Here is a 27,684-nt window from a genome sequence, read left to right on the forward strand (position 1 = left end):
AATTGCCCTAATTCCCTGGATGCACGGTGAAAGTCGTTTGTTATCAAATGTGTGCTCAAAGGTTAGTTTGCTTTTTGTGAAGATGGAATAAGCATTAATTTGTGTGACTAGGAGCGTGGTGCCCTCAGGTGCGGACACGGATAGCCAGTGTGTCGAGAGAGAGAGAGAGAGAGAGAGAGAGAGAGAGAGAGAGAGAGAGAGAGAGAGAGAGAGAGAGAGAGAGAGAGAGAGAGAGAGAGAGAGAGAGAGAGAGAGAGAGAGAGAGAGAGAGAGAGAGAGAGAGAGAGAGAGAGAGAGAGAGAGAGAGAGAGAGAGAGAGAGAGAGAGAGAGAGAGAGAGAGAGAGCTTTTTTAGGGTGACAAATTCATTGCATTTCCCAGCAGTTTTTTCCATATAACTGGGAAGAGTTCAGAGCTTTCCAAGATCTAGCGCTGAACATATTTAAAGGGTAATCCAACTAATATATATACATTTGTTGGTTGATTGATTAGTTTTTAATAGGAAAAGCCAAGGACATAAAAGATGTCTATCTGTGAGGTATTCACAGTTCACCAAGAACTCACATCTCCTCTGGCACAGACTGCTTCATGAATCATTCATTTTTAATAGATTATGCAAATTTCCTTGCATAAAATCAACAAGATCAATAACTGTGGGCATTTTAATTGGGGTTGGAAAACATTTTAAGGATGAGTTCTTTTCCGTTAAAGAAACTATTCATCTGAACACTGGATCTCAGCCTAACCACTGGAAATCATTTAAATATTTTGGTTTTGCTTCTTATTTTTGTAAGTTTATCGTGCATTTTTAAACAGGAATACATTCATAATAAGTGCAAGTTCAACCAAACATTTCGTTTTTTAAAGCTTGACAGCATTCATCCCCATTTACTTTCATTGTATCGTAATGAGTGAACGATGACAGATTAGTATGCTTATATTCATACCTGATTTATACACAAACGACACATAAATCTGTGATGAAACTGCCATGAAACGGATAATACGTCTGTCAACTACAAACCACATTCCCTCTCTTTCTATTGCTTTCTGTCAGCAGTCAAATGCACACAAACACAACAATGTCTTCCACATAATTATGTGAATTTTAATAAAAGCGGTGTATATTTATCTTTGACCTGGAAACGATCGTAAAACTGTCAGTAAACTTCACACATTTCATATTAATAACTGGCACAACAAGCACACTACGTTTTAATTAACCGTCCCATCATTTATTATTAACAAGAGCACGCGCGCGCGCGCGCGCGAGAGAGAGAGAGAGAGAGAGAGAGAGAGAGAGAGAGAGAGAGAGAGAGATTTTGATTTTTAACAAACTTTTATTACAAATACATTTCACAGTATATTTAACTCACAATATCAATAAATATTAAGAGTAACCCCGACTCACAAAAAATGTGTAAAAACCAAATCACCTTCAACTACAGAGCATAAAGCCTCATAACAGCACCAAATACCTTCAAAAGTTATCAGATCATCTATATGCTTGTAATATGCAAAATCGATCAATATTCTTGCTTTCAACATATTTGAAAATATAACAACTATATTCTGCTCCAAGTTTTGGTCAACTTTCTTTTTCCTAGTTATATAAATAGCCATTTTTGCTTGGCCTAGCAGAAAATTCAACAATTGACAGACAAATCTTCTTTTCCAAACATATTTAAAACCCAAAATAAATAACACTGTAGAAAAAGTTTCACTAAACCTCTGAAAAATATTTTCTAATGACAGAAAAAGAGGCTCTAATCTTGCACAATTTACAAATGCATGAAAAATAGTTTCCCTTTCAGTGCAAAAAGGACATAAATCATCAATTTCAGGATTTAAAATTGAAATAAAAGCATTGACGGCGACAGCGCCATGGAGAACTCGCCACTGTAAATCACCTGTCTTTTTCGTCAACGGTGGTTTATAAAGTGCTCTCCACTCAGGTTTGTTATCCACATTCAATTTTAAAAAATCACGCCATGGAGTATCAGTTTTCATATTTAACATTTTTTTGTTAAAAATAACAACACAATACTTATACAACATTTTCCCAGTACAAGAAAAAAAGTCTACAGACAAAGATTCAGCAATTTTTAAAAACACTCCAGAAACCTCTTCTAGGTTCACTGAAAGAAATAAACCCGGAAAAGAGTCTTCAGGATTTGGTTCACAGAGTCCATCACAATACTCTGTCAACAAAGTTCTTTCCGTTGTATTAAGAACCATCTGCCATTTCTCCAACAGCTGTGCAACTACACGGGTTGATCGAATTCCCAGATGTTGAGCCATTGCTTCTTTATTTTTAAAAACAGGTCCTGATACTTTCAATAATTGTCTCAAAGTGATGACTTTCCTGTTAATGAGTGTCTTGTTAAGTCCTGGGAAAAGTCCACTGGCAGACAAATCCAGACGTGCTCCACGAACTAGAGGCTCTTCTAACAGCCAATGAAGTGACTTTGGGCTCTCTGTTTCTTTAAAAACAAAAAGACTCCACACCTTAAAGAGGTTCTTATAAAAAACTGGTAGACCAGAACTGTTCAACTTCATAGGGTCCAGTAAAAAAAGTGTTTTGTCCAGTCCCAGATTTTCAAGACTTTGCAAAATCACATATGCAACAGAGCACCATTTAAATTCATCTGAACCAGCTAGTAATCTTTGTATAAATTGCAACCGAAACGTTGCTATTCTGCTGTGAAGATGTATTAGGCCATGTCCACCCTCATCCTTAGGCAAGAATAACACACTCTGTGGGACCCAATGCAACTTATCCCAGAAGAAGTCTACTAAAATGGCCTGGATTTTTACTAACAACTGTGAGGGTGGATCAATACATGCAACCCTATGCCATAGCGAAGAAGCGACCAAATTATTTATAATTAATATACGCCCTCTATATGACATCTTTGGGATTAACCATCTCCATTTATCCAGGCGACCTTTAACTTTTTCAATGACTCCTTCCCAATTTTTTTGCATTGTAAAATCATCACCAAGATACACCCCTAAATATTTAAAACCTAATTTTCCCCAACCTAGGCCTTCAGGGAGATCTGGTTTCCCACCGGTCCACTTACCTAACAATAACGTTTCACTTTTACTCCAATTTATACTCGCCGAAGATAAACCTCTAAAAGTTTTAAGTAAACCTAACAAAACCTGTATGTCACTTTGCCTACTAATCATGACAATAACATCGTCGGCATAAGCTGACAATATAAAATTATTTTTACAGTTTGGAAAACATATACCATGAAGTTTGACTCTTATCTGTTGTAAAAGTGGCTCTATTGCCAAAGAATAGAGCATACCAGACAATGAGCAGCCCTGTCTTACACCTCTATAAGCTTTAAAAGGAGCACATAAACCACCGTTCACCTTCAGGATACTCTCAACGCCACTGTAAAGAACTTTAATACAATTTATAAAATTTTGACTAAACCCAAAGGCCTCTAAAACTCTCCACAAATAGCAATGTTCAATGCGGTCAAATGCTTTCTCCTGGTCTAATGAGATTAACCCACAATCCAAATTTAACATCTTGGAGACCTCTACAACATCACGAACCAAAGACACATTGTCAAATATTGACCTGCTAGGAACACAGTAGGTCTGGTCAGGATGAATGACCCCATCCATCACTCCTGCTAGCCTATTAGCCAGGGTTTTCGAAAGCAATTTATAATCGCTACAGAGCAGTGATACAGGTCGCCAGCACTTTATGTCTGTAAGGTCGCCTTTCTTGGGCAGGAGGGTTAAAACTGCTCTACGGCAGCTCAGAGGTAGCTGGCCTTCAGCCAAGCTCTCATTCAACACCTCCAGTAGGTCCTCTCTCAGCTCTGACCAGAACGACTTATAAAAGTCTACTGGCAGGCCGTCGATGCCCGGCGCCTTTCCAGACTCCATTCCTTGGAGGGCCTTGTACAGTTCGCTCATATTCAAAGCACCAGAGATAACAGCATTGACTTCCTCAGACACCTGGGGTAAGTCATTGAAAAATTCACTGTCACTCCTGTACTCCACCCCAAGTTCATTTTTATACAGGTTTTCATAAAACACAACTGCTCTCTTACGAATGTCTGCAGGGTCTGTCAATAATCCTCCAGACTCAGAACGCAGAGCATGGATGACTCTGCTCTGGCCGTTCTTCCTCTCCAAATTAAAAAAGAACCTGGATGGAGCATCCATCTGGTCCACACTCTGGAACCTGGACCTGACCAGAGCCCCCTGTGTTTTAATACCCAGCAAGTCAGCCAATTGTGACCTTTTAGTTGACAAGGAATCCAAATAACCTTGGCCACCAGTTGACTCAACTAAATCTTGAAGTTTTAAAATGTCGTTCTCCAAGGTGTTCATACTCAATGTTGTCTCTCTAGTGACGTTTTGAGTATACTGCAAACTGAATTGTTTTATTTGGGCTTTCCCAAAATCCCACCACTGTCGTAGAGACTTAAAAGATCCCTTTGTGGTCTTAAAATCATTCCAAAACAGTTTAAACATGTTTTTAAAATACCTGTCATTTAACAAAGTAGTGTTTAACTGCCAGTAAGCACTCCTTGGCTTAATGGAGTTTAAAAAAACAGAACACTGCACCATACTGTGATCTGAAAAACTCAGTGGGGTAATTAAACATTTTCGTACAATGTTACAATGATGCTTGAACAAGTAGAACCTGTCCAATCTTGCCAACGAAATCACACTGTCTCGAACATGAGTCCAAGTATATTGTTTCTGTATCTCATATAACTGCCTCCAAACATCACATAACTCATGCATTTTAACAATTTGGATTAACCGATTACGAGAGGGCAAGTGTGGTTCAATGTGATTTCTGTCTAAATTCGACAATGTACAATTAAAATCCCCAGCCAAGATTAAATATTCTTCTACACAGCATTTTTGTAGAACAGAAGACAAAGTATTTAAAAACAACATTCTTTCTATTGGTGCAGTTGGAATGTACACACAAATAAAAACAAAAATAAAATTTCCAAAATTGGCTCTTACTTTTAAAAGCCTCCCTTTAACTACTTCATCAATCTGATAAGAGGTCGGAGTGAAACTCTTAGCAAAAAGAATGGCAACCCCTCCACTAAGTGATGTGTTGTGGCTCAACACAGAGAGCCCATCCCACTCCTCAGCCCAATCAGCAGCATTCCTTAAGTCACTATGTGTTTCCTGTAACATAACAACATCTATTCTTTTTTGTTTAACCAACTCAAAAATTCCTGCTCTTTTTCCCATTTCCCTTGCTCCATTTATATTCAAAGTCGCAATATTCACTTCACTCATATTTTGAGAAATGAAAGAGATTAAGAAACATAGCAACACTCCACACATACACACCACATTACTAGCCAGGCTATTAAACTTTCTCACTACCTTCATTGGTATTGTCAGAATTGAGTTTTCTCACTATCTTCTTTAATCGATATATTTCCTTGTTTGTAAACAAACCTTCCGACATAAAAAGCCTGGTTTTCTCAACAAACTGTTTTGTATCAGAAAAATAATCACTTACACTGACCCCTCTCCTGTTTTTTGTAGCTTTCAGAAAAAGTTTAATGTCCTCCGCTTCACAACCGCGGCTAGAGAAGTCACTCTGAGAGAGACTGACGCTAGAATCAGAAGACTCGCTATCACTTTCACCATACAAATCCTCCACGTCAGCTTTCTTAGCTCTTACCATTTGAAACTCGTCAGATTTTTTCCTTTTTGATGGAACTTTGAAATCGCTCTGTTCTGTCTCCATTTCAATGCCATCACAAAACAAATCAGGCAGCAAAACATTAGGTGCGCTATCACTTATTTGCATGTTCAATTTGCAAGATGGAATGTTTGATGTATCAGCATCACCCGGTCTAGTTACCTCAACCACATTTTTGGGTTCATTTACCTGAATCACCGCACTCTCAGCCGCGGGTGGATTCTCCACAGCCCTGTCCTCCGCCGCACCTGTCTCCGTCACAGGTAGAGCCGCGTTTGACGGACCAGGGACCGGTTCACTAACATTGTCATCTATGCAATCAGCCGCCGAACCGTTGTCTGTATTCTTACCAGGACACGCGCGAATTAAATGACCCACCTCGCCACATTTAAAACACTTCATCTTGTCCGTAGTAGCATAAATAACATAGTCAAACTCGTCAACTTTGAGATGCAGAGAAAGATCCAAATCCTCATCGTCCTTTAGGACCATATAAACGAATCGCCTGAATGAAACGACATGTTTTAAAAGTGGAGATCCACTACCAATTGGTATCATTTTTATGGGTGACACCAATTTTCCATAACGTGACAAAATTCGTACTAAAGTTTCGTCACTTATGAAGGGCGGAATATTGGACAACAGCACTTTTTTGGACGGCATAGAAAGTGGGAGAACATGCGTAAAAAGATTATCAATAACAATTCCGGTCTCAACTAACTCATTTGCCTTTTCAACCGAGCTAAGAAAGATGACAGTGGCACTGTTCATTCTGGAGGCTGACATGATATGTCCATGCCCAACAACCTCTCCTGCCGCCAGGCAGCAGTCCTCAACGCTCACCGCCGACGCAACTTTCACTCCATGGCGTCGCGTGAGTTTACTCAAACCTTGCATACGTGGGGCCGTCATGCTGCCCGCAAAAGTAAACGGTAGCACGCGGCCCAAACAACCAAATAAACCACCACTTTTAACAATAACCCAAAACAAGGAAGAAAAGCCAGAAAAAAAGAAAAAGTGAAAGATTCACTCACAAGCTCTGATTCACTCACAATCGCTCCACTCACACTCAGTCACACGTCACACCGGAAGCGAGAGAGAGAGAGAGAGAGAGAGAGAGAGGGACAGAGAAACAAATACTCCACGTTCCCTGTCTGCCATGAGCAAATGATGAATTTGTTTATGTAAATGGTAATATTTGATATCATTTTGAAGCTCAGCGCTGTGATAGTTCAGTTAAGGAACAAACGTCCTCTGTGCAACAGCTCGTTAGTCTGAAGTTGGTTTAATGATGTCCGTTATAAGACCAACATCACTACACATGAGAATCTAATCATCTAATACACACATGTAAATAAAACATGATTGACATATATACAGTAGCAGCATTGCAGTTCAATTTTACTTCCATATATTCAATGCCTTATTATAATTGCATTAGCATTAAAGGGTTAGTTCACCCAAAAATGAAAATGATTTCATGAATTACCCCCCCTCATGTCGTTTGACACCCGTAAGACCTTCGTTCATCTTCAGAACACAAATGAAGATATTTTTGTTGAAAGTTGAGAAAGGCTTCAGATAGGCCTCCATTGGCATTCAGGACATTCCCACTGACCCACTCACAAGACCCATAAAGGCACTAAAGACGGCGTTACAAAGTCCATCTCACTACAGTGGCTGTACAATCATTTTACGAAGCGACGAGAATAGTTTTGGGCGGCAGTGGCTCAGTGGTTCATGTAGGTTGTCTACAAACCAGAAGGTTGGTGGTTCAATCCCCGGTTCCACCTGACCAAGTGTCGAAGTGTCCATGAGCAAGACACCTAACCCCAGTTGCTCCCGACGAGCTGGATGGCGCCTTACATGGCTGGCATCGCCGTCAGTGTATGAATGGGTGAATGTGAGGCAAAAATGTAAAGCGCTTTGGATAAAAGTGCTATATAAATGCAGTCCATTTAGTTGTTGTGCGCAAACAAAATCAAAATAACGACTTTATCCGCCAAGTTATTGTCTTCCATGTAGATCTCTGACGTGAACTCAGGCGATAGCGGCACTCGTCCTCTTCCGGGTCATGTATTGAACGGTGGAGCTGCGTCATATTCTCGCGCATGCGTCGAATTCACGTCAAGAACTTGGTCGTTATTTTGATTTTTGTGCGTACAATTATTTTCATCACATTGTAACATTATTGTACAGCCACTGATGTAACGCGGTCTTTAGTGCCTTTATGGGTCTTGTGAGCGGGTCAGTGGGAATGTCCTGAATGCCAATGGAGGCCTTTCTGAAGCCTTTCTCAGCTTTCAACTAAAATATCTTCATTTGTGTTCTGAAGATGAACGAAGGTCTTACGGGTGTCCAACGACATGAGGGTTCAGCTCTGCACCCCCCCACCCGTGGGTCCAAAATTGCATCATTATAATATTTTTAAAAAATCTATAACTCGCGCACCACAAAACTAGACATATATGGTATCATTTGAAAGATTAGAACCTCAGTTTTCTTAATAACCCAATAACTTCTGCATATATATTACATAGAAGAAAATAATACGGTCTGAATTCAACCCCCCCGCAACCATCACCCCTTGAGAAAATCATGCAAATAATATAAAATGTCATATTTTTATCACACAAACACACCTAAAATAGACAAGTCATATATCAAATGAAAGCTATCGGCCTCAGGAATATCGCCGAGCAGTTAATTTCACCGATCCAATAGTTTACAGTAAATTTATTATCAAAAGAATCACAAAGATGGAAATGACTCGTTTGAACAAGCAAACACATGAGTCATATTCCTGTTCGGATCACAAACTTTTTGTAAAGCTACTAGCCTCAAATGCTATATCAGCTTGTTCCTTAGGTTGTTTGCTTCAAAATGAGACTATTTTACACACCTGTGAGCAAGCATGGCCAAATGACACTGTAAAATGTCACCAATGTCCAGATCAAAACATGTGATACAGACAAATACTCGTATTATTGCTAGTTTTGATTGTCGATGTTAGCCACGATTTTTGATGATGTCATCACATATTGCATCATGCTACAGAAAAGCTGAGAATCTCAGCTCTTTATAGACATGTGGATCATGATTCTAGACCAATCAGAGCCCGAGATCTCCCTTTACAAAGTTGAAGAGGCGGAGCCTTCTTTCCGATTTCCTAGTGGCCAGTTTATGTCAATGCAGATGAGTAGGAGTTATTAGACACTTTGGTCAGATAAATCTCAATAACTTTAATTTGCAAGGAGATATCAAGAAAATTATTTCCCTCCTGTTTAGTGCCAATTTATAGAATCGAACTTGGATCCCAAAATGATTAAAACATTTAGATTTTTAAATAACAAATTAATTAAAAATAAATCAAAATATTATTTTTTTATCTATGTTTATCATAAGATTGTGAATAAATACGATATAATATATGCAATATTCCACCACTGTGTTAAAATTTAGAGTTTTTTCTGTAAAATGAGACCATTTTTTATCAATTTACTACAATGTATGTGGGTAGGGCGCTCTTTTAAATTCAGATATTCCTAATTCTCAAAAAAATGCAAAATGTGCTGCAGAGCTGAAGTGGTTAATGAAATCATTTTCATTTTTGGGTGAAGTAACCCTTTAAGTTACTATAGGCTTGATTTGAGAAAGGCTTCATTAACAGTCAATGATTGCCTAAACTAGCTGACTATCGGCAACAGGTCTATAGTCACAATGGCCAAAACGTCATTGCATCCAGCAGAGTCAAATCTGAGCACAAACCCTCAGATTTACCATTTTATCTCATTCTTTTAAATGTGTTTAGTTATGACAAGGGCACAAGGTGAGAATTTGTATTCTTTGAGAGGACCTTTTATTGACTTTTAGAAAGTCTTGATTTTATTTTTAGGTCTTCTAGAATAAGCTTTCAAGCTTGAATGTTCAAAAAACACCTTTGTTGCACATTGTTGCGGCTCGTCTCTTCCCAGTCTGTCAGTAACGCTCTGTTTAGTTCCTGTCTCTTTGTAGCCCCTCCTTCTGAAAAGCACAGTGTGCTCTGATTGGTCGGGGAAATGTCCCGCCCCTTATCATAACCGCCAGTTTCAACACACTACTAGTTAACTCAACCAGGTCTTTATCTTGCATATGTTTTGGGTGGGAATTATTTAAATGAGGAATATTGTTCCTGAAAAATAAACCTCAGTGGAGTTCAGAAACACTGACACTGATATATAGAAGAACTCTCGCTGGAGGGACTTTGTTGCTTCATGTTCAGACAGAAACATTACACTAAAGAAAGTTAAACATTAAAATAATAGGTCCTCTTTAATTAGTCACCTGAGCTGAACGCGAGTGTGTAAACGGTCGTTGCGGTTGGTGACATGGATCAGGTGATCTTACCTACAGGGTAGCTCTGTGACACGCTGGCGCCCAGGTCAGACGTGCTGGAGGATAAACTGGGCTTGACTTCATCCAGGCCTGCGTTTAAGGCAGGAAGGCTGTACTCGCTCGCCTGCAGATCGAGAAGATCAACATCATGTCAACATCGCCTTTCTGATGTCAGGACAGACATTCAAACACTTTCCTCTGGGACTGAATGTTCTTTATTCATCTCATTAATATTACTATTCCTCATTACCTAAGCACTAACCATGAATATTAAAGTCCCACACATGTACATTGTGAAAGGGTATGAAACTATGGAAGCGTAAAATAACATATTTTAAAAGATAATTATGGCTTTTCATCTTACAATTGAGAGTTCACATCTCGCAATTCGGACATTTTTTTCTCAGAATTGTATGATATAAAGTCACATTAGTGTGGTAGAAAGTCAGAATTGTGAGCTATAAACTCGCAATTACCCTTTTAAATGTTTTATGCTGTGGCGGAAACAAGCTTGCATATGAAACCATATTTACAGACCAGAAAACATATTAAACAAAATGATTAAAAAAAACAAAAAACCTTAAACTACTTTTTACTATTTTTTATTGATATTTTTAATTAGCTTTTATTATATATATATATATATATAATGTTACTTTTTTAGTTTTTTTATGTGTTTTTATGTGTAAATAATTTATTTATTTAGTATTTTTAGTGTTCCAACTAAAATTTATTTCAGTAATTTGACAAGACATCATTTCTATTTGTTCATCTAATATGTATTTATTTATTTATTTCAGCTTTGTTTCAGTTAACACAAATGTTTTTAATAGTTTTAGTTAATGATAATAACACGCCGTCCACTCACAGTATCTTATAGTATTTCTTAGCGTCCATTTTGTCTTATAAAATAGGGGACGAAATCATTTAGCATTTAGTCGGTTGCATTTCCCATGCCCAAAATACATCTAACAAATTCAAAAATGATGAAATATGTTGTTGTTCTGAATTTAAATGAAGGCCTTACTGATCATTTCACCCTGTTCTATAAATAAGATCAGTTCTGAAGTGATGTTTTAGCATTTGCTAAATCACTCATAGTTGCGAGGCCTTCAGAAATGACACTGATAAGATTTATGATTTTCACAACCCCCTTCCATTACAGACATGCTCCTCAGACCGTGTCAGCAGATGGGGGGGATTTTTTTCTTAAACTCTTTTGTTATTTAATGAGATGAGACTTCCGGCGTCTGCGTGTTGAGAATGTCTGTCCGGAGTAAATGTGTGTGTGTGTGTGTGTGTGTGTGTCGCAGGGGAGGCCCCTGACCCCGGCCATGTCTGTCTCTATCACAGATAAACTCTAATTGTGGGCTACAACTGTTCGAGGCTGATGTTTGGCTCTTTTTGGTGGAGGTCGTGGAGCAGAACAGGGCTTTTCTCATGCAGATGGAGGGGAGAGTGAAAAGGATGAGCACATGGCTGGCAGAAGTGTGGGAGGAGAGCCTGTCACATTTAGCATCTCCAGAATGGCTTTTTAATGCCTCTTAACACAACCAAAACACTGGCTCTGTTCCAAAACCTAGTGAGCAGCCTATGTAGGCAACGTTTTAGACATCACAGGCCAGCTCTGGAAAGCAAAGGCAGCTTCAAAGTTCTTTGGGCCAGATTCAGAAGGCAATACAATATCATGATGCTTTGCAACGTGCTCAGTTAAATATACGATACAGATATATTTATTGGAGTGTCTATTTACATAGCTGCAAATAGCTCACCTTCTTGGCAAAGGCTATTTACACTAACTCCGCCCACTGGCGTCTGATAGGGCCAGATAAAATTAGGGAAGACGCTGGGTTGTCAATTGTGTAGCGGTAATGCTTGGACAGAAAGTTTTGATGCAAATCCCTTTCCTCATCACATATCAGATCGGCAAGGCGTCTATTTTTAATAAAAATTAAAGGTGCACTATGCAACTTTCCGTCCGCTAGAAGTCTCCTTTTCAAAATGCGTAGTTTGATGACGCCAAGTTTGAGCGCAGTATCTTGGGACGTGTGGTCTTCACCTCAGAGCCGGTGGAAAATAGGACTCGGGCAGAAATCATGTTCATGGATGCGGTTATTAACGTTACTGTAGTGTGAAGCAGAGCAGGAGCGAGTGTTATGGAGCTGAGCACGGCCGCTGGAGCAATTGTTACACAAACACACAACTCACGAATACCGGGGCTTTTATTATGACGGGACGGGACACAGTCGCTGGGCGTGCACACTATTTCCGTTTTTCCGATCATGAGTATAAGGTAAAGCAGCTCTGTTTATCATATTAGATACATTTAAGTGTGTTTAAAATGATGTTATGACGTTACTCTGTGCGTTCGCTCGGCGCTGCTGTGACATGTTCACACTGTTAAGAGAAAAGCGCTTCTGCAGAATAAAACCCAAAACCGAGGGTAACGCAGATATGACGCGATTGACAGGCGACTCGCTCAAACGCTATGCTGAAACGTCCCGGTCCTTAGTTAAAATAGCAATTTTCTCACATTTTACAAATAGTTGGAAACATTTGGGATATTGTAGGTACTCAAGTGAACAAAATATATAACACTGGCCTAGTGTTTTTTGAATATTTTACTGGAAAAATACTACATAGTGCACCTTTAAGAAAATATTCAAAAAGTAGGGAAAAAACATGTTTAATAATAAAGTGTTTTGGGCATTATAGTGTAAGGAGGGCTTTATTGTTCTAGTAAGGTGGCATCCATTTAATAATTTTAATAAATATAATAATTTACACTCTATATATGTTATTATTACATATTGTGTATCTGCCATTATTTATAAGTATAAATAGCATCTAACTAGGCCTAATATGTACATTTATTGCAAAGAAAATGCTATTTTTACAGTGTAAATAGAATCTATGGATATTTTCCCTCAGTGTAAATAGCCACTACCTATATTTAAAATTTGCAACACGGAAGTCAGCTATTTTCTGTGAATGTGAGAGAACAAAGATTCATTAGCCACTATATGTAAAGATATGGGTGATTCATAAGATATTATGAACGTTTTTTAACTGTATTTTGAATTATGCATTGTGTTGTTTTAAGGTTTATGGAAATTTCCCAAAAAATGACTGAATAATGTCCTGGCAGAAAATTACCAGTACATTTTCCGTTTGTATTTTTTACAGTGTACATAAGCAGTGTATTCGGCAACAACAAAAAATATATCTCTGGAGAGTTAAAAAAACAACACCACTGATTTTTGCTATTTGTTTAACACCAAATGAATCCATTGTAGAGTGTCCAAAACCCCCTTGCAGTGAGTATGCACCCTTAGAAGACAGCCACCTAAGTAGGCAATATATAGCATGGCTCAGTTTTGAAACAAAGCCAGAGAGAAAGAGACAAAAATAGAGCGCTGGTCTGGTTTAGGTATTGCGATGGAGGAAAAAAGAAGGTCTATGAAGGGAGAAAATAGTCTGATTAATATTGCTTTAAATTAAAACTGATTTTTCTAGAGCGCTCCGTTCGTCCATTTTTCCTTCAAAGGCTTGCCGTGTTTCCTTCGTCTTTTTTTCCTGCTTTTTAATACCCTCTTTGACGGCCTTTGTGATTGCGAGTCATTTCCAATTCATTTCGGTATTGATCTTGCAGTGAAAATCAGTTTTGTAATTAGCTGCAAATTAGGCCTTCTTCTGGAGGTGAGTGCTGTCGGCCTGATTAATCGCTGGAGTAATGTCTCCCGATCGCACCCAAATTAAAATGAACTCAATTAGGCTGTTCCCTTTGCTTTATGGCTCCGACTCGCTCTTTCGGGGAGAGAAATTAATCGTCACTTGTTGTTTAGTAGTCTAATGAATGTAAATAAAGGTTATCCATTATAATAAATCCAACTCTTTTAACACGAAATTGTACATAAAGGGTTTCATATGGTGCTGTTTGTGTGTGTGTTAATTGCTAACATTGTTCTTTTGTGAGTGTTTTGCCACTTCTAGATTTGCTCTGAAGGAACCTTACAGGAAATGACATAATTTCTCATGTGCTCGTGTTGTCTGTGGCCAGCGAGTGGGTGGTAGCTCATCTCATGTTGTTTTTCCTAAGAATGTATTTTTATTTCCATCAGAAAATCAATGAACGGAGGGAGTTCTGCTGTTTTGATCCTCAATGCATCACTGCAACGCGAGCAGTTTACTGATAAACAACACTTGTATGTATACACACACACACACACACACACACACACACACACACACACACACACACACGCACACACACACACGCACACACACGCACACACACACACACACACACACACACACACCATACATAAAAGAAAACCAGAAAAGAATTGGGAGCGTCCTTAAAATACTGTAAGGGTCTTGACATTAGCTTTGCTCACCAGCTGCTTGTGGCAAGTGGTTTTCCAAAGTTACTAGCCACTCAACATTTTTACTGGCCACAATTTTGACATCGATACCATGGGGAAAAACTGCCCATATAGATATTTTTTATATTATCTCCTAATTTAGCAGCAGGTTTATTAGGCTGCTGTCACTTTAAGACCTGACGCACAAATTCATTATACTGTTGCACATGCGTTTTCTTTCTCAGCTGTTTAAGTTCACTGACTGTTTAGCTTAATACTCGGCAAGACTGGCATTTTGACATTATTTTGTGTGTATTTGACTGTTTAAGCGCAATTAGCAGCAAAAAAATACTCAATTTAATGCTGAGAGGCGGCTTTATGTGCCACACTTTGGGTCAAATTTGTGAGAACGAGTAAAATGATGCAGAGTCCTGCAACGGGTCGGGTACCCACGGGTATCCGCATAAAAGTGGCTAAAACGGGTGGAATTGTCACATTTATAAAATTCACGGGCGGGGATGCGGGCGGATAATTAACTCTGTGTGGGCAGGTAGTAGTGCAGATAAAAAATAAGCCTATGTGCAATATTTCTGTGGCGAGGTGAACGAGAGAGAGAGAGAGCGAGCGAGACCGGGGCGTGATTGTGAATGAGCGTCACCTGCGAGCCACACCGGTCTCGAGTCCTCTGAGGGAGCTCGGAGGGAATATCATGAGATGAGAGATCACCACACCTGAATTTGACGTTGAGTTTTGTTTACGTTTTATTATGTGTGTGGCTGTGTGCTGGGACACACACATAATAATTATGAGGGGCAGCCCCTCACGGCAGTTGTCCGTGAGGGGCTGCCCACATTACTTACGTTTTGTTTGGTTAAAGTCTTTTAAATGTTCGCCGGTTCCCGCCTCCTTCTTTCCCCCTCGACCATATTGTAGGCTGTTACAATTTCTATGTCCAAATTACCATTACACATACACGCAACAGCGATATGCCATTTGACGCATCACGTCACCACCACTGCGACATTGAAACTTTTGTTGATGCCTCTCGTAACCCAGAAGGAGCGAGCGTTGCAGGAGTAGCAATGGATGAAGTAAAAGTAAAGTTGGTGAATGGAGTAGCTATATGAAATTGTTGACATGACATAAATGTACTTTTGTAGGAATCTAGTAGAAGTGACTGCGTCATACGCCACTGCTGAAATACACATTGGCGGGTGTTAAAGGAACTGCATGTAATGTATTTCAATGAATCATAAAATGGCCCTGATATGTCATAGACATTAAGAAATCATGTTCATTTCAACAGTTTGGCCAGGATATTGTCATTTAAAAGTTTTTGTTGCAGCCCTCAACTGATGTTGATGTTGACATGTTGTGTTTTGGCCTGAAGCTCCGCCCACCCTCCACCTATCGACCAATCATTAAGTCAGTAGTGTTTGGGCATACGGGGTGCCAGATCTGCCCTAGTTACAGGGATTGCAGTGATTTCAGGACCAGTTTTAGCCACAATCTTACATACACTTCCTTTAATGTCAAGCCCATTATGTCATGGCATTAGCATCTGATACCACCGTTGTACTGTATCACTGCTACTAGTACTGGTATTTTTTGAAAGTATGAATAGGTGTGAATATCAATGTCTGTTTGCGGAAGGTAAAGTCACTCACCTGCTCCGGTTTGACGTGTTCAGAAGTGGGAAAGACGTCGGGGAACGCCGGCCTCTCGAACACTCGGTCCAGGGCCTCGAGCTGCTGCTGGGTGAAGGCATCGGCTCGCAGGTGTTTCCTCAGGCTCTCCACGCTGCCCTGAGAATCACTGCTCTGCGCTGAACCCTCTGAACCATCTACACACACCGGAAAAACAGCTTTCTTCTACTCTGGGCTGAGAGAGCAACATCCTACAACCACCACATGCTGTTCAGAACGCTCCAGAACCGTAATGTTCTGGAATCTATATTTCATTTTCTTTGAGTTTTCTTCATACTACAGTGTACTATCTGTCTTTCTGTGCTTTACTGTTTTGCTCAAGTCGATTGAACACAAGATAAGCGTTGTATTTTGTTTCTAGTAGGGCTGTCAAACGATGTATGTGTGTGTGTGTGTGTGTGTGTGTGTGTGTGTGTGTGTGTGTGTGTGTGCGCGCATTTAAATATACATAATAATTATACACAGTACACATATTATGCGCAAACATAAACTTTTATTTTGAATGCGATTAATCATTTGACAGCCCTAGCTTCCAGTAATGTTCTTACAATGCAATAACTTAATTTATTGTGTACTTTGATCTTTAAAACTTTGCAGAGCATTTACATTCACAAACAGCTCTATTACACACTGCATGGAAGGTAATATTCAAATAAGCATAATAATGCCATTGTCTTTTAGCTGTGGAATCTGCCATCTTTGGTCATGGGAGTAAACAACATGTATTTGCAGGTATAATAATATATAGTAATATATAGTGAAGTTAAGATAGAATAATCTGTTAAAAAGGAAGCAGGTGAATATTAAAACTCAAGCTTCACATAATATGAAAATGTTTGTGCAGCGATGTCAGAGTTATTGATTTGTTAAAGCTACACTGTGTAACTTTTTTTAGTTTATTTTTAGCTAAAAACACTCTTCAAAGTTCTTTCAAAAATATATGTGCTCATTAATGTATATTTACTTCTTTCAAGTAATAAAGTATTCTGGTAAGTTTATAATATGCCATTGAAAATACATACGGGTGAGGGGTTCGAATGCCGGTCGCCATGTTGCCCCTCCATCTTGAAAGTACATTAGCCAAAGAGGGACATACCCGTAAATTCAAGCTTCGCTTTTCACGTTTTAACACTCGATGGCACCGTGTCGAATGTGAAGAGGGGGATTGCCATGTTAATCTTGGACTAAATCGGCCACCGTAGGAGTTAAAACAAAATCAGAATTGAGATGCTCATACATTAAAACCAAAGTATGTTTATTATAACACATATTGTTTTTCGTCTGTAATAAGTTTAATCTATAACCAATTTTTGGTCAACATTAGCATTACCATGTTAACACTAAGTAGTGAAGGATTAAATTAAGTAAAATTGCCTTATTCAGTTACAATTGGGCGACCTGAATTTGCATATGCAAATCACTCCTCTAAAACTGCTTAAATCATTCAAATAGGTAATTTAACCTATCAAGTACACTTTGTAGTTGTCTTCTACAACACTGGATGAACATAACATTTGCTTGATCTCAAAACATTATTATTTATCACAAGAAATCTGGACTCTTTCCATGATATAAGTCTTATAATCCAGAAAACGAAATCCTCTAAAAATGAAAGGCAGTTAATTCCAGTTGATTTATTTAGCATGAGTAAATCTTTGTTCACATCACACATTCTTGCATATGAGGCGTGTGGCACTCCATTGCATGCTCATCTCCCCAGTCTCCTCCAGGCTGATTTGATTTGGCCAAAACCTCTTTACTCTGAACCCAACAAACACACACCTGAAGCAAACCTCTGCTGTTATTGTTCAATCTCTTTACCGGTTAAACAACGCTCCACAAACACAGCACTTTCTCTTGGTTTTCCTCTGACCTGATTACCCTTGTGCTGAGTAAAATACTCTTCCTCTCTCTCTCTTTCTCTTCTCTCCTTCACCCTGCCAACCCACTTTAGAGTTAAATATCTTTAAATTCCTTTTAAATATCTTCACATCCTGCCTTCCCTGGAAAGTCGTGTCTCCCTTACAAATCTGTCACTCTGCATTCACAGCATATTATGTTCTCTTTGCGGCCACAGGCACCGTGATGTATGACACGCTCTGGCTCTATTGATTGACCCGACTTACAGAGAGAGTAGATGTAGAGTTCAGAGAGATGACCTGAGAAGAAGAACAACTCATGGGATAAAAACGTTGTTATGTTGATTTAATATATTAGTTCCAGCACATCCCAAAGGTGCTCTATTGGATTGCTCTACTGTTTAGTGAACTCACTGTCATGTTAAGAAACCAGTTTGAGCTGATTTGAGCTTTGTGATGTGTGTTACCCAGCTGGAAGTACTCATTAGACTAGACATAAAGAGATGGACATGGTCAGCAACCATACTCAGGTAGGCTGTGGCGTTTAAACGATACACGATTGGTACTAAAAGGCCCAATGTGTGCCGAGCTGATACCCTTTACACCATTACAACGCCAGCACCCTCAAACGTTGATACAAGGCAGGATGGATCCATGCATCCATGTTGTTTATGGCACATTCTGACACTACAATCTGAATGTTGTAAAAGAAATCGAGATCAAATTGGTCAAATCAGCTTTCTTCCCCATTCTGATGCTCAGTTTGACCTTCAGAAGATCATCTTGACCCTGTCTACATGCCTCAGTGCAGGTGTACCTAATAAAGTGACCATGTATTCATTTGTTAATTTGTCTTACAATTGCCTACTTAATATAACGTTTTTTTCTCATTGTAATGTAGTCCTATGAGCTATAGACAAAGAAAAACAGAAGGTTGCACCCAAAGAGTGAGTATCATAGAACATGTTTGTTTTTTGAATAAAAATCCCTTTTTTAGTTGTAGCCTGGTTTGCTCTAGAATCAGTGAGAAGAGAGATGAGGGGATAAATGCAGAGGGGATGAAAGCGAAAGAGAGAGGGATGGATGGATGGATGGATGGAGTGATAGAGGCTCAGGCTGGAATGAAGTCTTGATGAGTATCCTGTCCCAGCTCATCGTGTCTGTAATACTCTTCTTGATCGCACATTTTTCACTGCCGCTGAATTCAATTGATCAATCATGTCTGTCTGATGGCACCATTTCAGCTGGTTATTACCACTGCGCTTGTCACAGTGACCTTTTCTTTCTGCACAGCGTGGTTTTTACACACACACACACACACACACACACACACACACACACACACACACACACACACACGACACTTGCTTGGGGGGCGGGGGTGTAAGCTTTGCAAACTTGACACTACAATGCTAAAATTGTCTGAATGGTTGGTAAGGGTATTAAGGTTAGGTTATTAAGGATGGAAGGGTTTTAGTACATTGCTCTGTTGTTGCTAGGCTCTTTTGAATAGTTGCTAGGGTGTAATCATGCTGTTTCTAGGGTTTTTGTTTATGGGTGGTTGCTTACCTGTTGCTATGTGATTTCTACTGCATTTTGTTTCATGGCAATGCTATCCGATTGAATGTGTGATCTAAATGGTTGCTAGGGCATTGCTATGCTGTTGCTAGGGTGTTTTGAATTGTTGCTAGGCCATTGTTGTTGTGTTTGTAGAGTGTTCAGAGTTTTACCCTGATGCTATGTTATTGCTAGGGTATTTAGTAGAAAATGCATTGCTGTATGATTGATTGGGTGATCTAGGTGGTTGTTAGGGTCTTGCTATGCTATTGCTAGGGTGTTCTGAATAGTTGCTAGGGTGTGTCATGTATAGAGTGTTCTGGATGGTTGTTTACCTGTTGCTATGCAATTGCTAGGGTATTTAGTCTGCAATGCATTGCTTGGTTGGATGATCTAGGCAGTTGTTAGGGTGGTGCTGTGCTGTTGCTAGGGTTTTCTGAATAGTTTCTAGGGTGTTATGTTGTTGTTATTTACCTGTTGCTATGCGATTACTAGGGTATTTAGTGGGCAATGCATTGCTATACGATTGATTAGGCGATCTAGGCGATTGTTGTGGAGTTTGGTATAGTTTCTAAGGCGTTGTTATGCCGTTTGTAGGGTGTTCTGGGTGGTTGTCCACATTGCCATGTGATTTAGTGTTTTGTGGTTAATGCATTGCTGTATATGATTGATTGGGGCGATCTAGGTGGTTGTTAGTGCATTGCTGTGCTTTTGCTAAGGTGTTCTTCATGGTTACTATAGTATTGCATTTTGTTTATAGAGTGTTCCAGGTTTTTGCAAAGACAGTTGCTAAGGTGTTCAGGATGAAATCTAAAAACACAAGAGTTTACCGTCAATTCTCTGAGCAATAGTAATAGTGATGCTTGACTTAGCCATGTGTTTTCCCCACGTCAGCCTGTTAAAGCTGCATGTTTCTGAGCAGGCACTCTGTTTGGATGGCTCCCATGGGGGTCCTTGAGGTGGAGTGGGTGTTTGCTGTATCGGGCGCAGGGGCAAATGAAGTCATTAATTAGGTGCCATTAGGGAGCCTGGGCCACAAACCTGATCAATACGACTGCATTTGTCATTCACACCAGTGACAACAGCTTCCCACTCGCTGGATGAGCAACACACACATGTGCGCCCATTACCGCTCGGGCTTGCTGTGGCGTTTTGGCAGGAGCAATGAACGTAACGCTTCAGCTGCTTAGAGAAAATCGACTACTAAATCCACACGTGACTCCTAATGCTACCACCAAACCATCAGCATTATATTACAGCTAAATCTAAAGAACTGGAGCCAAAATGAGACGTTCTAGGTCTGTGTGAAGATGTTTACAGTTGTTGTTAGACTAAATGTTCATGCTGCTCTTTTGCAAAGAATGAAAGTGAGCTATTGAGCTCCAAGAAGGTTTTTAAAAGCCCCATAAAAGTAGCTCACGATATTCTTTTGAAGCGCCTTGAATCATATCCAACAATTACTACCTTTCACAACAGCTTTCAAATCTAATTTGTCCAGAAATGCAGAAATGCGAGTGAGATTTTATATGACTTTAGATGAATTTTAATGTAGCATGCATGCCATATTGGCTACTTTCAATCATGGCATGCACATTTGCAACAACATGCAATGGGTGAGTTTTTTACTAAGCAATTTACTATTGCTTTGCTCACTTTTGCCCTATTTCTTCTGTCTGCTAGATTACCGAAGTAAAGTGTGCAGTTGAGTTTCTTTCTTCTGTCACCAATGAGTCTGTGTTTTCTCCCATTGGTGCTTATGTAATGGCTTTCACCTGGAGCCTGGCTGGCTCCGGCTTTGAGGCGCTGCTGCACAGTTGCGACGTGTGCTGCCCTGCTGCTGCGGTATTGATCTGCGACTGAGTGGAGCGGATTCCTTTTGACGTGAGTCAGTATTAAGACTGAGGTAACGAGGGAGCCGCTCTATCAGAGCAGATAAGCAACTCCATAACACCGCAGGATTCACACCCACAGGGCCTGACCCCATGGGAAAGAGAGAGAGAAATACTGAGTCTGCACTAGAGATTTTCATCGTTCGCTTTACACTCTTAAAAATAAAGGTTCTTTACTGGCATCGATGGTGCCATGAGCATCCACGGAAACACTAAAGCTGCTTTATTATAGCATAAAAGGGAGATTATTAAAATGTTCGTCCCACTAGGTAAAAACATTTTCTTTACAAGAAAAGATCACTGAAAGGTTCTTTTGCTAGGGTGTTTTGTCGCTTATAGGGTGTCCTGGGTATTTTTTTAACCTGTTATGTGATTGCTATGGTATTTAGTGGGCAATGCATTGATTAGGTAATCTAATGGTTGTTAGGGTGTTGATATGCAGTTGCTAGGGTGTTATGTTGTTTATACTGTAGGGTGTTCCAGGTGTTTGTTTACATGATGCTATGTGATTGCTAGGGTATTTTTTTTTTGGGCAATGCATTGCTATACAATTGAAGTAATATAGACAGTTGCTAGGGTGTTACTATGCTGTTGCTATGGTGTTCTGAATAGTTGCTAGGGTGTTGTATTCTGGATGTTCTGGGTATCTTTTTAACCTGTTATGTAATTGCTAGTGTATCTGGTGGGCAATATATTGATTAGGGGATGTAGGCAGTTGGTATGGTGTTGCTATGCTGTTGCTCTAGGATGTTCTGAATAGTTGCTAAGGTGTTATGTTGTTTATAGTGTGTTCTGGATGGTTGTTTACCTGTTATTATGTGATTGCAAGGGTATTTAGTGGGCAATGCATTGCTATATATTGATATTAATAGTGTATCTGGTGGGCAATATATTGATTAGGTGATCTAGGCAGTTGGTAGGGTGTTGCTATTCTGTTGTTAGGGTGTTCTGAATAGTTGTTAGGGTGTTATGTTGTTTATATGGTGTTCTGTGTGGTTGTTTACCTGTTATGTGATTGCTATGGTATTTAGTGGGCAATACATTGCTTTATTAGGTGATCTAGGCCAGGGCTTTTCAAACTGGGGTCCGGGGACCCTCAGGGGTCCTCCAGAAGTTTCTAAGGGGTCCCCAGAACATTTCAGGGAATAAAAAGACAAAGCAATAATGGATGAAGTCTACTCCAACTGTTTCATTTCTAAATGTTTCTCTCATTTCTTGTCATATACATACTTTCCAGAATTGAATACGCTTGCTTTGCATCTTTCTAGTGATTTTTTCTCACTATAGCCCCATATATCTCGCTCACTGGAGTTATAAGGCAAGATCGTAAACTGCTTGCATACATTTATTGTGAAAGTTGCTTATTCAAATAATTTTTAATTGAAAATGTTCTTCAGGTTTATACATCCAACATTAAGTATAGCCAATTTAAGTTGGGAAACAATATGTTGTATTTATAAATGTCACACTTTATTTATCTAACAGTTAAAACTTTTTTTCTTAGATAAAAACAGATGGATTTTAGGAAGGGGGTCCCTCATAAAGGTTCATCATATTTGAGGGTCCTTGGCATTATAAAGTTTAAAAAACCCTGCTTTAGGGAACCAGACATTGTTCTTTTATGGCATTGCTGTAAAAAAAAAAAAAAAAAAAAAAAAAGTAAAAAACCTTTTGAAACCTTAATTTTGAAGAGCATAGGACCCAGATTTTACACTTTCAAGTGCCAGAACCAACACAGCACCAAAACTATTTATTGTATGAAAGCAAATAGGACTGGCACCAGTAACATGCTTATACTACAGACTTGTATGTGCATGTACCTTCCTGTATTTTGAGTGTGTAATAAGAACATACGCAGGGATGAAGACACTGCGTAAGCATCTGGAGAAAAACATGACATGCTCTCTTAGTTTCAGCCTCACGTTTATACCTGGAAAAATACGTTTTCTGCTTCCAATGGTTTATTGTTGGCAAAACTCGCCTAAAAAGTATGGAGCTGTGCACTCGATGAGAACCCCCTGGATAGGTTATATGATCCAGATCATTTCCCATGCTGTTTGCAATGTATAATTGGGGCTTGATGATTTTCATCTTGCATAATATTTAGGATGGATAGAATGTGAATTGAACCTCTGTAGTCTGAAGACAGATTTTTTTGGTAATAACACGACTGTTCTTTGTCACATTGAATCAAATACATTTAGTGTAATATAATAATGTATTTCATTTAGTTTATATAGATTTCTGAGGGTAAATATCCTATGTAGAACAATAAAATACAATCGAAAAAAATTATTATTTATTCATCAAAATGGCATATTTAAAAAAAAAATCCAATGTAACTACACTCTTGCTTCATTTAGTATACGCGGATTCATGAATATGCAAATTAGCCCCGCCTCCACTCACTCACACAGAGATCCTCTCGCTCAACTTTAGTGTAGTAAATGCAGCACGATGGCACTCTTTACAACGTCGGACACATAACGGTGAATAATATGATTAGTCTTTGGCTTGACTACGTTTGAAAACAGCTAATAATGTGTTGCTAATGTTAATGCCTTCAGTATCAGTCAGCATCCTTAGAAACACTAGATTGAACATCATCGAACGTGATGTCTGTAGAGAAAGGCTTATAGTTCATCATAAACATCCTAATATACATCATATAATTCACCCGCTATATTGCTACATGTGTGATTTTACATATCAACAAAAAAATACACCGGCTTCTCCTGAGGGTTCCTGGCTCACAGAATAGTTAATGATATGCAAAGCCCCGCCCCCCTCATGACGTGATTGGTTACGAGGAAGTTTGTGACATCAGAAACGCCAGCGATTTTAAACCGCACTGCAGGTTTAAGGAGAAAATACTCAGCAATGGTGTTGACCGATGAATTTGCACATGTTTTTCCTTAAAGCATATCAAAAACACCACATAGACATATAAACAACATTAAAAACTTGACCACTGGTGGACTTTAAACATCCAAGTTAATTGTACTTAATACATTTTTTACAGTGATAACAGAATAATATTGTGGAAAATTGCATTTACCATGGTGATTTGTGTTTTCACAGTTATTGTTACTACAGTATTACAATTTTTTTTAGTTCGTCAATATCTAATTTATAGGATTTTCTAGCCTCAGCACTACAGTATATGAAATCCGCGCCATCATGACAATAATCATCGGGAAGTGGAATTTTACAACTAAAAATGAAACGTGCATTTTTCCCAGCATAAACACAAGACAATCAGGTTCATGTTAAAACGTAAGCCTAATTTAAGCATAAACTGCAGAGCTCCGGTGGCGTCTCGGGCTGGCCGGTGTAAAACTGCTCTCATCTTTTTAATGGCCTGCTCTTATGAGACAGCTGTAGAGGGGGAGCTGGGACGTGTGGATGTTAGATGTTAATTTGTGCCGTAATAGCTTTTCTCGGCGGAATTGCAAATTCTCTTAAATGTCACTTGCAGCTTCGTAGCTGAGACAGCCATGGTCCGTGTGGATACCAGGGCCGTCTCTCCCTCTCTCTCTCTCTCTCTCTCTCTCTCTCTCTGTATCGTGCTACTTTTAATTTGCAGTAATACAGTAGCGCTGTCAGATTAATGGCTGGTGTGACACCTGTGTCCCCGCGGCCTGCTCTCTCAGCTCCGCCGTGTACATAACGCGTGTCACAGCGCATTATCTCTGTGCTCGGCTCGTAATGGGCCCTGCGTCTGAGGCCGCCGCTGACTCTAAACGTACTGTAAGAACTGCACACACCGTTGGCCTCACTTGGCATGCGTGTCGCAACAACCGGGACACAAAAACACACTCTTCATAAGCACTAAGATCTATTGTGTTGCACCTGACAGCGCGCCGTTTAAAATCTCACAGTGGTTTTCTGAGAAAATAGCTCTGTGTGAGTGTGTGCGTGTGTGTGTTTGTGTGTGCCCTTGTTTATATTACATTGTGGAGACCCTACCATGTCCCCATAAGGATAAACCTGAGATCACCAGCCAGCGGTCCACACTTTTCAAAATGATTATAAATCATACAGGATGAGTTTTTTTGAGAATGTAAAAATGCTAAATGTTTCCTTTGATGGGTTTAGGGGCAGGGGCCATGTGTTTGTGTGTGTGTGTGTGTGTGTGTGCGCATGTGTGTGTGTGTGTGTGTGTGTGTGTGTGTGTAGGTTTTGGGGCAGGGGCAGTGTAGGGGGACAGAATGTACAGTTTGAAGGGTATAACCCCAATACGTCTATGGAGAGTCCCCACAAAGATAGTGGACCAGACGTGTGTGTGTGTGTGTGTGTGTGTGTGTGTGTGTGTGTGTGTGTGTGTGTGTGTGTGTGTGTGTGTGTGTGTGTGTGTGTGTGTGTGTGTGTGTGTGTGTGTGTGTGTGTGTGTGTGTGTGTGTGTGTGTGTGTGTGTGTGTGTGTGTGTGTGTGTGGTGTTTAAAGGAACCCGTTCAAATCACCCAGTGAAATCAAAATCGATTTTACATTCTTTATGCACATTCATGCATGTTTTCCTGTTTGACTAGGAAAAATACATCATATTTTCAAGGTAACATGCACAGATTTTTCAAAGAATGTTTTTCACTTCAAAATGCCATGCTTAATTCTGTCACTTTGTAATTATTTATGAAATTTCAAACAGTTTCTGAGTAAATAGTAAGTATTTACAGTGCATTTTACATCCAATATAGAAGTAAAATGCACTTTTAAAAAAATTAAAGAAAGATTATTGGAGTATGTTTTAAAAGAAAATGATATTTCAGTTTTTCTACGGTCTACTTTCACGTTTAATTCAATATTACTTTCCATCAGTGTTAGGGAGTAACTGTTACATGTAACTGAATTATGTAATTTCATTAAAATTGTTTAATCAGTTACAGTTAGAGAAAAAAATGTGTAATTAAATACATTTCCCAACCTTCCCGACACTGCTTTCCATTTCTTTAAATATTTACCCAAATGTATTTTCTCATTTTTTTTACAGTGCATTTTACTTCCATAATGTGATATATTTTCCCTACACTAAATCTGTTTCACTGTTTTTGGAAATAGCAATGCATGATGACGGTGTAGAAAGAATTTAGTCAGAGGATGCTAGTCAATTTCACAAATAATTACGAAGAAACGACAAGTAACACATTCAATTAAACGTGGCATTTCTGAGGAGAAATACTGAAATAATATTTTAAAAAATTGTATGCCAATAATGTTTGTTTTGCTTACAACTTGTGACAAAAATATTTTTTTCCCATTATAGGATTTTACATTCTATATTATCTGGATTATGCTGCATGGAAGACATTGTTTTAAAATCCTGGCAACTGTGTGTGTATGCGTGTGTGCGTGTGTGTGTGTGTGTGTGTGTGTGTGTGTGTGTGTGTGTGTGTGTGTGTGTGTGTGTGTGTGTGTGTGTGTGTGGCTGCTGGTTCGTCTGGCAAAGATAAAGTACACCTATTCTGGATTCCAGGTGTCTACAGTCTGTGAGCTGTGTGTGTGTGTGTGTGTGTGTGTGTGTGTGTGTGTGTGTGTGTGTGTGTGTGTGTGTGTGTGTGTGTGTGTGTGTGTGTGTGTGTGTGTGTGTGTGTGTGTGTGTGTGTGTGTGTGTGTGTGTGTGTGTGTGTGAAGTTATACATAACATCCACTGCCCTCCTCCTCTCCTCTTTCTCTCTCCTCCACCTCTTCATCCCCAGCGCTTAAATCAAGAAAATGGCCACGCATCAAGAGGATCATTTGGGCCAGAGAACAACCCCCAAAACAGTCAATCATCTTAAAGACACACACACAGCAGATCTGAAGTCTCCCATCATTTCTGCCGCCGCTGATGTCACCCCTGCGCCCTTGCATCGTCTGACAGCCAAACCGATGAACCCGATGCAACACAAACGTCTGCAAGTGTAACGCGCTCTAATCACGAGAACGACTCTCTCTATGAGCAGCGGATCACGTGACCTCTGACTGACAAACACTGCATCAGGTACAGGTCGAGAGATCTGTGTTTATATACCTCAGGAAAATGACGTCATGTCAACCACAAGAATGTGCACTGAACACAAAACCCTCAGCAGTGAAGACCGTGAGCTGTGACGTCAGACTCAGCCGACAGGAAACATGTGAGTGCATTTCTCTCATTCCCTTTTCACAGGACAGAGAGACGGTCTCAGTCTCATCAACCGTACGAAATCCGTGTAAATGACCAACCTCAAACCCTGCCTCTAAC

The 27,684-nt window shown here is 39.6% G+C and overlaps 1 protein-coding gene across 2 annotated transcripts in view; it reads right to left on the minus strand.

The window, feature by feature from the left end:
• The window catches only part of pax2b (paired box 2b), a 48,940-nt gene that overhangs the window by 11,287 nt on the left and 9,969 nt on the right, over nt 1–27,684 (minus strand). For both annotated transcript variants that reach the window (XM_067429637.1, XM_067429638.1), the window contains exons 6-7: nt 16,121–16,296; nt 10,102–10,213 (exon numbers count right to left, since the gene is read on the minus strand). In XM_067429637.1, coding sequence (XP_067285738.1) covers nt 10,102–10,213; nt 16,121–16,296 — 288 coding nt within the window. The remainder of the gene's footprint in view (nt 1–10,101; nt 10,214–16,120; nt 16,297–27,684) is intronic.

This window comes from Pseudorasbora parva, chromosome 21 (assembly GCF_024679245.1).
Source record: "Pseudorasbora parva isolate DD20220531a chromosome 21, ASM2467924v1, whole genome shotgun sequence".
Classification (NCBI taxonomy): domain Eukaryota; kingdom Metazoa; phylum Chordata; class Actinopteri; order Cypriniformes; family Gobionidae; genus Pseudorasbora; species Pseudorasbora parva.